The 12,715-nt window shown below is 33.7% G+C and overlaps 1 protein-coding gene across 9 annotated transcripts in view; it reads left to right on the top strand.

Annotated features, from left to right (window-relative positions):
* Positions 1 to 12,715, top strand: part of cyc (basic helix-loop-helix ARNT-like protein cyc) — a 28,762-nt gene that overhangs the window by 1,497 nt on the left and 14,550 nt on the right. For 4 of the 9 annotated variants that reach the window (XM_034319129.2, XM_034319131.2, XM_034319127.2 and 1 more), the window contains exon 1: positions 9,935 to 10,221. In XM_034319129.2, coding sequence (XP_034175020.2) covers positions 10,206 to 10,221 — 16 coding nt within the window. In that variant the 5' untranslated portion in view covers positions 9,935 to 10,205. Of the gene's footprint in view, positions 1 to 6,393; positions 6,454 to 9,933; positions 10,222 to 12,715 lie in introns of those variants that run through there. The other 5 variants (XM_034319133.2, XM_034319134.2, XM_034319128.2 and 2 more) reach the window with 4 other exon arrangements.

Raw genomic sequence — 12,715 nt, 5'->3', positions numbered from 1 at the left:
GTTCGCGCCGATTGTACGGGAACACGTACAGTGCATACGTGAGAGTAAAAACATGATACGTGAATGTGTTTTCGTGCACGCGTAGATGATAAACGACGATACGACGTTATATCATCGTCTACGAGGAGCATGGCACATATTGCGACACAATCTTTGCAGTTCTTTCACCCATTCGATTTGATCGCGCTATGAGCATCGCTATACATATGTATAGTAGGTGCATGTAAATCGGTTTGATTGATAATTTTTGTATGCATATCACCAATTGATTTGCTGCTAGTAACAGGGGTATTAATCTCTTGAGAGATTAATTTATTAAGGCTAAAGACAAATTAAAAATATTAAACAAAACAAATGTTGCTGAAAAATATTTTGAAATGTTTAAGAAAAATAATGGGCAATAATAAACATTTCGGGCAATGAGCCCCTGGTTCTCCCAGGATTAGAAACCAATGGTGGGTGGTTCTTTCCCCTACACTTACTCTTAATCAAAAGAAATGTACCTTGCAATTGAATGTACATTCTTGAACCCTACAGGTACTCTTTGGTCCCATCCTTAGAGTAATTTTTATTTAATTTGCAATTTTGAATAACTACATCGGTTGATGCAATTTTCTCTATATGTAGACATAATCAATTACTTTCAAGAGCGCAGTAAAATTATTTCATTGACAACTGAATCTGCGAAAGAGAAAGTAGGAACTAGATGTGGTCTACTACCGTACCTAGTTTGCTTTTGTTATGTAGACCAAACTATTGACCTCCGTTCTCAAGAAACTCGAAGGCACACCCGTGCACCTAACCATAATCGTAAATATACTTGTCAGGCATGTCATATTGTATGTTAAACATTTATTCTATATACTGAAATTATCATCTCATTTTTTCAAGATTTTCAAAAACGCTTCTTTTTCTTGAGAAAATTGTATTTTACAATATAAATTATTTTTTTTTTTTTTTAATTTCACACCTTCTTGGGTAACAAATATATATTTTAATTTCCCACTCATTGCAAGGAATGTATGAATTTATGTAACTATACATTGAATCATTTTCAAAGAAAAAAGCACTGATATTATGCTACCAAGAAGTAGTTAATGTTTAAATGCATAAGCGATTAATTTAAAATACATTTTCCTTACTTCGTCGTTGTTTATTGAATTACCAGTCAAAAAAGATTTACGCTATGGATTGAAAATAAGAGAGATCATATTTTAGTTTTCACTGTACGATTGGGTGAAAATTACCAGTAATGATTTCCTCTTGTCGGAAACTGTAGTTACACGATCGTTTGTATAATAAATATATAGCAAATATGCACGGTCACCAGAGTTTTGTACACACTTTAAACATTACGTAATAATACTTGCGTGTTTTGCGGTGCGCATTACCTCATATCAAAGCAATTCTCGAGTATGGCGCGGTCATTTTCCCACCGTGGCTAAGCTCCCTCCTGTCTCAAATATGCGTGAACTTGTTTCCGTTTTAGAAAAGGTACCTGACGGAAAAATAATAATTTCCTCCTTATTGCGACACCACATCTCCCGGCGTTTCTAAACGTATCCTATTTGCAACTTTATTAGGTTGCTATTTTCTCTCAATCAATGAAGGTAAAAAAAATCACCATTTACCGTTAATTTTTTAATTAGTTACAAAATAATGGAAATATTTAAAAATTTGATGGAAATCTATAGATGTTTGATGTAAGTATAGCTTTCAGTATTAAGTTCACCTCCACCCCTAAAAAATATGGGTCAGCCCCTTTCCTACCGGCAATGTTTTGCATCGGGCTCTCCCACAGTGAAAGGGTTGCATTCTCTTAGGGGCCTCCATAATCCAAAGAAGGGTTTTTGTAGATGATAATTTGCAATTACTATTTGATCTAATAATTAACTTTTACTATGAATATTTCTTAAATAATCATCATTATTCTCACCCTAGTTTTTTAAGAAATATCCAAAAATTGTTGAGTACTCATCGAACATAAGCAAATAATCTCAGTTTCGTCAGTTACCGCAACTGATAGATCGCGGTTTACTTCCAGTATTTACGTAACACAATATCGGCGGTGCACAAGTCAGGGGGAAAAAGTGAATCATCGATTACACTTACTAGGCTGCAATATGGGCAATGGCTTCCTCGTTAAACCTTGAACAAGTAATCTGCTTCTAAGATGATACGGTATACAAAAAAAGTTACTAATATTCGTTTATTCGTGTAATATACAATCCGCTCTTAAACACTGTTGATGGGTTTCCTTCAACACTTTAACGTCGTAACTGTGATACATAATCAAAGAGGATCGTGATGATTCTATAGAATAAACGATGATCACTTAAGCAACAATAAAATTAAAGTATAAGATCGTATATGTATTGTAAGTTTGAGTAAAAATTCTTGGCTAACTATTCATGTATCAGCAATAGAAGGCGACTCGGTGAAGATCGCCGACGGCAAGTCGAGCTAACCAGAAACTGCTGTAGCGTACGGATCCGAAAAGGTCAAAGCATTTCAAATGCAAATAACATTTCTCTTGTAAGGATACATAATACCGGCCGGTGATTGCACGACGCTGGTCCAGTTGGTTACCGTAATGTCATTTTACGTTTGATAATTATTTGCAACTCGCGGTGAGGAATATCAAGTTAAATTTCTAAATCATCGGGTCGGGTCACGTCTCAACAGTACGTATCTTCTGTTCGTTCACTTCACTTTCTGTTTGATTCGGTTTATATTAAAGTCACATGGTTTTAAAGAGGATATAAGAAAGGTTAAAAGGAATTTTCTTAAATGAAGTTTTTTTGAAAATTTAAAGAATGATTTTTGATTTTACAAATGGACATGATTTCGTGACAGAAAAATATATTAAAATAGCACATGTGACATGTCAATTTAAAGCTTAAAGTTTAATAAAAATAATCATGTAAGTTTTTCATTATAATTCTCAACGCAGAATAATTAATTATCAGTTACAATAAAGTGGATTAATCCTAGGAGGCAATTTAAAATTCCTTTATCACTTCAAGATATAAACAATTAGAAATTCTCATTCTAAGTGTGATAGCATCGAAAGGACAACTTATATAATCAGAAGAAGGATGAATTACTTATTAAAAATTAATGTATTCAATCTAACCAGTCGCTGATTAAGAAAATCATGGAAATCGGTCAAGTATGAAACCGTGACGAAGATAGACGAAGACAAATCTAGTAGGAAAGGAAGCTTGGCAAATATTTAAAACAGTCTTGTCGTACGGCAATTCCTGCAAGTTTTACGTCACAGGTCAAGCACATAGGGGACACTGAAAGCGAGTCGTATTATCGGTGCAGCATACTTCGAGTTCATTACGTAATAGCGCATTGATAAGGAAATAAGTTGGTCGCCTTGACATTGCCGACTCGTAAATACAATTCACTTGTTCTTGCTAAAGATTCTTTGCGTCGTAACATCAAATAAATCTTAGACACGGGCAAAGATGCTCTGTGGCAGTATTCGTGTAGCAAAAGTCTCTATCAACTCCTCATCAAATTCTCATTTGGAGATTTAAATGCTTATCAAACTAATAATCAAAGAATTAAAAAAAAAAGAGATGGTTTAGAACCTTTTTGAAAAAATAATTTTAATTTGATTACCAAAATCAGGTTTCCCCAGGAAAAATGGTGATGTCCCGGATCCTCGCCCTTCCCCACAAGCATCCCTTATATATATAGGATTCTGGCCCTATACACTTGCATTATTAATAAAATATTTAACAATTAAAAATTATATAATTTTTTTCGTAAATTACTTTTAATTTTTCAGATTTCATTATATAAAAACGTTAACGCGTATCATAAGCCGACTATTTTGTAATAGTCAAATAGATTGAACGTATTATATCATAGAAATATACGCGTAACAGGTTGATCGGTTTTCTTGATTACGTTACATTACATTATGCACGTGCAATGCTTTATTAGGTTTTTGCGTAGATATTACGTGAAGGAATTTTGTTTCTTCATAGATAGTGTCGAAATATTCCTTGCGTTCGGTTTAATTTCCTGTGATTTGTATTGAAACTGTTATTTCAAATGTACATGTAGGGTGTCTCACTTATGTTGATTGTCTAAATCGTTTTCATTCCTATTGAAAATGAGATAAAATTATTAACAAGGGAAGACAGATTAATGATTGGTGCAAATTTTCTTGAACTTTTGCAAGATTGCAAAGACAAGTTTTCTTTTTAACTGAGAAAATTTATTTTGAAGGGCGAGAATTACGTGACGCGGGTTTTTCTTTAAGGAAAGACATTTGGGGAACTTGTTGAATCACCCTCGTACCTACTAGCTTGTGAATACCATAATAGATTCGGAAAGTCTCGGGTACAGATGTTCAAAACGAATAAACTGGTGTATTAAATGAAAATATTGTAACGACCCTTTATTGTCACCTGACGCTCTTATGTGCTTTAACAAATATTATTCTGTACAATATAATCAGGACCGGATTAAGATTTCTAGAGCCCGGGACTATCAAACCTTCGAGGCCCTGTTGGTCCAAAAATTGAAATTTATTTCAAATAAAATTAAATACTTATAAATAAAAAAAAAAAAAAACACTCTATGGGCTGAACTTCAACCCCCTCCCGGTGAACTTGTAAAAAAGCTACCCCCCTCCGATTTCGATGATTTTTAAATATGTTGTAAAGTTCGATATTTTAAGCAATTTTTACGAGATATTAGCGAAAAATTGAGTACTACTACATTAAATTTCGTTTGTACGTATACGTCCGCGGTGAAAAAATAACTTGTTCACATATTTTCGCTGATTACAGAAGCTCACCTTAACATGTATCCTTTCCATGCTCTATATCGCTATTGTTTCGTGAATGAAAGGGCCATTTTTATGACCCGTCGATCCTACTAGGGGGGATGTCGTCGGCAAGGCATAATCTGTCAGATACAGGCTTGATGACGTTTATGTAATCACGTGGTTAAATTGTTGTACTGTTGTCAGTGAGATTATGTAACTGGAATTCACCAGTATCCTAGCGAGAAACACGAAAATGTGTGCTACGACCATGTACCGTCGTTTCATCGTTACATGGCTAATCAAGCTTGGTCATTATTCAATTAAATATTTTGGATCTTTTTAATTATGCTCATACATGTCCCTTTTCGCTTAGCAACATGATTTTTATATTTAGATTTCCATGCTTTGAAATAAGGAAGACTTATATCTTAATTTTACAACTTTATTTGTTTCAAAAATAACACTGTCTCATATTAATACCCAAATTTCTATTAGTCCGAATTTGGCATAACTTAGAAAATGTGAAAAAAACAGAAATCAACAATAAATCAAGATCAAGTTTGATTGTGTTACGTCATAGAAAGCAATATTCGTATTGAAAGATAGAAAAATCGATAGCCCTTTTTATGGGTGAATAAATTGGTTTGACGTCTGTTTGTGGTAATCGATAACAATTTTTATATAACATGCGTATATCGGATTTAATATATTGATCTTCTCAAACTAGATACAATTTATTTTCTTGATTCATTGTTTTTCGCTCAGCTCCTCAATTCAATATTTTGTGCATTTAAGTGCGAACAGTATTCATCGTGTTTCTTTTACGTCTGAGCGAACAATTCGATGCTTAATTAACAAGTTATCAGGCCAATTATAAAAACGTACAATGGTATAAGGGAGGGAAGTTGATAATTTGTTTCGAGATCCTTCGATGAACAGCATAAGTATCCATGTTTATTGTAAACAGCTTCGTTTTATTCAATATTATTCGAAACAAAAAATTAGCAAATTAATAAATTAGCAGATCATTAAAATAGCAAATTAGCAATTTAGTAAGCTAGCAAATTAATATGTTAGAAAATTAATAAATTAACGAATTTGTAAATGGGCGAATTAGTGAATTAATTCTTCTTAATAAAATCGTTGAATAACTTCGAAATATGAATCACAACATTTTTGCGACTTAACATCATTCAACTGTATTTATAAACTGAAGAGTATACTTGTAAGTAAAGACATTCTCGTGGAACGATATATAATTTCTTGCAATTTTAATCGCTATCTAACACATATTTCGTACTTCAGTTCAACCAGATACAATATCTGGCTTCCTCTGCAAAAATTCATTAAACATTTCACACGGGAGTCTCAAATTTTCTGCAGATCAACAGAATCAACAAAAGTTTCTGAACATAGTTTTCATATTACAGTATTTGAATGTTTTATTACAAACACTCGTGAACAGACAACTTTATTATCTGTTGACAATAGCCTTTAACAATTGATACGACATATATAAATTAAAAAATGAAATAAAAATATATCGTTAATTAAAAGAGTTATTTGCCACGTATAAACAAAATTAAACGTTATGCTTCCAGATAATTGGATCATGCTGTCAAATGAAGGGTCCAGTGGAGGTATCGGAAGTGAATCTGATGGTATGTTGCTTTTATTTTTATAAAGTATATTTAATTAATTTAACGAAGAATTAATTAAACTAGAAAGATTAGGTTTCCCTAGGGAAAAAGCAAAAATTCTTAAAGTATGATATTTATATGAAATTAATATACCATGAGTATAATTTTAAAATACTTTTATGTTATGGAAAAAAATTTGTTCACTATGTTTTTGAACAATTATGATTGCGCTACTGCAACAATAGTTGATTGCAAATGTCGAAGCAACGTTTGATGAAAATCTTGATATCTCTTTAGCCTCGACAAGATTCCACGATGTTGACTAGGCTGTATTAATTAGCGTTAATTACGGGAATTAATACGTATCGAGCCTCTCCGAATACGGGGATCTGTTTGTAACGCAATGATAATTGTCATCGATACGACCCTCCTGTCTCTCCCCCCTCTCTGACGATCTACGTTTGAAGTGACCACAGCAAACCTTTCGCGATCCCTTCTCTAAACCTCACCCCTGGATCCTCATTAGCGTGATTTTTCGGTGACCAGAGATAAGCCTGGTCGATTAATTTACGGCGATTTCGCACGTTGCCTTCTGCGCTTATCCAATTATTCACCGAAAAACGATGCGTTTCAAACAACAATCCTTAACCTTTGTTAGCCTGACCATCGGCTTATCGGCTGGCCGTTAAACTTCGAAACGAAACATTTCTACCTAATCACCGTTGTAATCCATGAACGTGACGGAACATCGAGAAATAAAAACCTACGTCTTTAATCTACTGCCATTTGATATTGAACAAATTCTCTACAATTTTCCTTTTTCTCAATGTTTCTATAAATAATGTCTCGTTCGGTGATTGCGGTGACAGATATCAAGGTGTCAATTATTTTCTCAGATTCTAGAGATTTCAGAATTCTGTCCTTTTGCGTTGATTGGTAAGATAACACTGGTCAACCTATCGTAATACAATACCGGCCCGGAAAATGTTGTTGCCCCTGAAAGCATATTCTTTCGTTTCGTGATTGTGCTCGTATAACGAGAAGATTTACTATTGTAAACGTTATTCGTTTTTATAATAAGGAAAAATAATAGTAAAAATGTCACTTGCATTTCCTTGGTTCTAAGTTCATATTCGGTTTATGAATATCACATGAACGATTTCAAAACACTTCTGAGCTCTCAGAAGTGATTTACAAGTAATAGGAGAAACTTTTTTCATAAAACATCCCTCGCATGGTTTTCTTCGAGACCTTTATGTTTACTTGTATGAACAAGAAGTCTGCAAATATCCTATGTCGTCTTTTTCATTGTATTTGAGAATAGTACGATAAAAGCGTATCGAAATTAGATAAAGAAAAAGAAAAATATTTATATGCATGTTGCAATGCAAATAACATCAATATTTTTTGTTCGTGATACCATTTAAAGAAAAACTTTGTACACGTTTTATGAAAGCGATTGAATAAAGATGAATTCTTTTATTTCTCATGGAATCCTATATGTACACAATATATGAGCATACTCGTATTAGCATTGGAAGCGACACAATTCACTTTTTAGTGGCTTCCGATATACATATAGCATGAAGAAATTGCTTAAAATGATATTCTAAAGGTGATATTGACTAAGAGAACTATATTCGATGGTTAAGATAAATTTTAAATGAAAAATTCGAAAGAATTTGTTTACATATATTTTCCAACCACAAGACTTTTTAAAAATAAATCTTCAATTTAAAAAAATGGAATTTACAGAAAAAAGGAAATATTTAATGTAATTTTTGCATCACCAAAAAATAAAATCAGCAGTGCGTGAGATATTTTAAATTTAAAAGTAAAATCTTGCATGCAAAAATGTGAAATTTCTCACGAATTGTTGATTTTTTTTTATCATTATACCCTAATGCTGTTTTACCTTGTGTGTAATTATATTATAGAAAAATAAACCAACAAACGTCACTGTTAAATAACGAGGGCATCTTTATAAAAAATAAATAAATAGTTTAAAAATTAGTTGTATAGATTAGAATCAAGTACCTTGTATATCAGGAAAGGGAGTAACCCTCGCGTTACCTTATTGAAAGTTTTCCAATGATCCTTTATACCGTGAAGGGGAAGGATCTCTTAGGGACGAGGGTCAACGAGGAATTCATTATTCGTATTCGTAGCACTGTTCGAATTTGCTGTCATTCGTTTAACAATTCATGTTACGCTCTAATTAACATCACCCTAAAAAATTCATCCTATAAATATCACAATTAATTTGCGTCTGATTTACACGAATAAAAATGGAAGCAATTACGTAAACAGAAAAATTCTGTGAATAAAAAGATTTCTTTTATTCTGTTAATTTTGCGTTTAAGTCGCATTAGAGATTAGTCTATCCAATATTAATGAAATATAATTAACACACCAGTGAAGTATACACTTTGCTGTTTATGTGTAAAGAAATAATTTTCATTGTGCTATTTATTTATTTATGGAGACCTTGCGTTGTTCCATATTACGTGTTGTTCCACCTACGCCATAGCTGGTATTTTTAGTAACACCGTAGTTTCAGCCGTCAAACTAATTTCGAACACTAGCAACGAGGAGGTTCCGCGTGAACCTCATTGGTCTCCTCTTCAAGCTTCCCAAGGGGTTAGACCTGCGTACGATGGTCGCGGTACCATCCACTGTGTCGAAGCGCAGGGGTGTGGGTTGCTTTTAGTCACTCCCACTCACGCCAATAACATATAGCCACGTGGTCCGATTCTTTATAAAATATCCATTTTAACTGCGTAGTTCAGTCTGGAGATACAGAAATTTCTAGTATAATTCTAAATTCTTCGATCTACAGTATCAACCAATCTTTTTTTATAATAAACAATATATCCAATAAAAACAAAATATCAATCTATTTTCCAACTAGAAGACTCGACGCACCCCACCTTTTAGTCTTTCTAAGGTTCAAAGTCACAATCTACTGTAACCGAGGTGATACCCGGTTAACCGGATTATTCATTCTGCTCCGCAGAACCTTGACCATTGATTTATGTGAGTTACCTTTGCTATCAGAGAACCGTAAATTAACTAACTGTAATTATAATCGTCAACTAACAGTTATCGTTTCATCTCGAACGACTAAAGAAATTGTCCTTAGTGGTGCTTATCCATCGGTAATTAATATGTTAAAAAGTTCACATATGCTAAGAGCGAAGAAGGAGATAAGCAGCCATTTAGTTATTATTAGTCATCAAGGTAGTTCCCGAAGGAAAGCCGGAAGGAAGTGTTTTAGTCTCTGGTGGTAGTGGACCAGGATAACGCGTGGTAATCCGCGAAACCAGCATCGGTGTTGGTTCCATTTCCACCTTGGCTTGATCCACCACCACCATCATCAACGGTGCTCTCAACACCTATTCGTTGACCGTCTTGGACGAAGAGTGCGCGTGAGCTCGGAAACCGAGTGCCACCACCACCACCACCTCCGCCACCACCACCTCCGCCAGCACGTAGAAACAGTAGCGGCACGGTAAACGATCGCGAAGGTTGCCGACGACGTGGTGGTCCTCCTCGTGTGTCGTCCGCATCTCTAGCGACCGCCTGTTACATCGATAACACGTGGTAGCGTCGACGAACGATACTCGGAACGTTCATCCGTGAACGGCACGACCTCGTCGTCGTCGAAGAGGCACCCTCGAAGCACGAGGGCATCGGCCAAGAGGAGGGAAGGCGAGAGGCCTTCTGCGCTCCTCGAGGATGTCGCCGCTTCCTCGACGTCGACGACGACGTGGATGTACGCGCTTCTCGGTAAGGATACCCGTACCCACCTTCTTCGAGATTGCAACGTACGAACAGGTGGTTCAGTGATATGCAACCGGATGAAACGTGTTCACCTAACAATGTGATGATCATGCTTCGAAGAATGTGATTACCATGGAGAATCATATGGTTGGTGGATCGTTTTTAGTGACATGCTTGATCAACACACGCACAAGCGTCTAGAGTGGATATGTTTTATCATATTGTGCTCCGAAATTGATGTGTCAAACCGTGATTTTGGATTCATACGTGTTTTTAAGGTATTTCTTATGGAGTTCCTGCGGCAATGATATTGCGACGGACTGTTTAATGGTTTAATCTCATGGTGCATATCAGTGGTGATTGAGAATGCTAGATGATATGTGGTACCATTGATTTTGAAGTTTCCAAAGAATTTTCTTCTTGATTTTAATAGAGGGAATATCTAGTCTCTTTTCGTTTGTTTATTACACTTTCTAGTTCGTGCTTCATGCTATCACTAATGTTGGACTTTTCAAACAATTTTCTTCTTCTTTTAAATAAACCTAATATCCAATTCTTTTTGTCGAATTCATTTATCATAGTCTTCGTTGTACGTTAATAAAAAACAGAGTCTTTGTTTTATTTCTATCTCAGTCTGATGCTTCATTCTCTTCGTTGCAGATGGTCAGAGAACAATAGTATCTTTCGATCATTTTCTTCTGGTATTAGATAAACTGTTACATTATCTTCTTATCAGACTATTACACTTTAGATTACCTTCAAGGTGATTCGAACAAAAGTATAGCTGCATGCTTCCTAGATGCAACAGTGTTTAAAGAACAAAGTTTTCAGAAATGCATATTCATCCGAACAGATAATAGTTTCAATGATATCTTATTTTTTTATTTATATTTTTGATAAAATAAAGATCTAAAGTTGCAAAGTATTAAAAGCAGCTTACAAAAATTAATTCTATTTTTTTCTTCTTTTTAGTAATTAACAAATCCATTTTTATTTTTTCTTATTTTTTATGAAATAGAGATCTAGAAAATTGTTACTGTTTAGAGGTTTTTTACCTATACTTATAAAAATTTGTTATTCAAATGAACCATGTGTAATGAACACCTTTATGAATACAAAGTTGTAAATTGCGTCAAATAAACTTCTGCCGTACGCTATTTGCAACGACGCCACTTTTTTCCTACGAAATCGTTACTTTTTAATGTTTTTTTTTTTATTTGACTGAAAGAATTTTTTATTTGATTGCATAATTTCGTTAAAAATATCATGATTTTTGTACCAATTTTTTAAATAATTTTGTTCTTAAGTTTATGTATTTGGAATAAATTTGCACAATTTGTTATCTCTTTATTTTATTAGGTTGCAGCATTATTCTATCTTAATCGAATGACTGATTTTGAGACATAGAAAGTCTGACATAATTTGATGACATAAAAGTACTACATAATAGCACTTATAGCACATCAATTTGAAGCTTAAGGTTTTATGAAAATGATTACGTAAACGCTTCGTCAATATTCTTAATACAAAATGGCTGGTTCTTCGTTCAAGCACACAATGAATCAATCAAATTACAGCTTATTGTTAGTATTGTTCATTAGCTAATATCCAATTTCCATTCGTTTATATCACAAAATAATACAGGAATTTTCGATTCATTTTATCATAAAGAGTCTATAGTTTTTGTAGTTGATAAAGCATTTATACCATAATTTTTATTAAACTTTAAGCTGTAATTTAATGTACCATAAGTGCTATTTCATGATACTTTTATGTCATCAAATCATATCGGACTTTCTTTGTTTTTGAACCAGCCATTCCAAATGATACACTCCAAAAAAATGTACAATTTTCATGGAAAATTATATTTAACCTTAAGCAAAAATCAATTTTTCTTTTACTACCCAATCAAGTTTATCAATAAAAAGTTTAACATTTCAAATTTTTTGCCCACATCCAATATTTTTCAAATGCTAATTTGTGGATTAATTTATAGCTTGATCTGAAAAAAAAAATTAACAACAAGCTTTAAACATTGATTATACATATGTATATTTCATATGTATAATGTTCCATTGAATGTGACGTAATATTGCGTAACAGAAAACGATGATTCGATGATAGAGAACGTTTATAAATGCACGTTCAGGTTCTAAGAAATAGCTCAATACAACCTGTATCGACTTCTTGTCTAAAGTATCTAAGATCCTCGTTCTATTGTCTCTTACGTTTCTGCGACAGACACTGCGTCGATGTTTCATGAATTGGTCCAATCGTTAATTACCATTTATCGATTTATTTATTTTCATAGGTGAAGAAAGTAACATCTCCCCTTTATTATAAAGAATAACTCTAAAAATTTTTTAACAATCTAAAGCGAAAAAGTGAACGATGCATTTTCTTCGTAAAATAATCATAGGTTTTCGAATTTTCTAAGGGTTCCAAATTCAAAAATTGATTTTCCAACTTTTCTTCAAAAGTACCATTCTTCAGCAATTAA

This window comes from Osmia lignaria, chromosome 13 (genome assembly GCF_051020975.1).
Source record: "Osmia lignaria lignaria isolate PbOS001 chromosome 13, iyOsmLign1, whole genome shotgun sequence".
NCBI classification, from domain to species: Eukaryota; Metazoa; Arthropoda; class Insecta; order Hymenoptera; family Megachilidae; genus Osmia; species Osmia lignaria.
The sequence above is the reverse complement of the archived record's forward strand: the minus strand, read 5'-3'. Positions and strand labels throughout refer to the sequence as shown.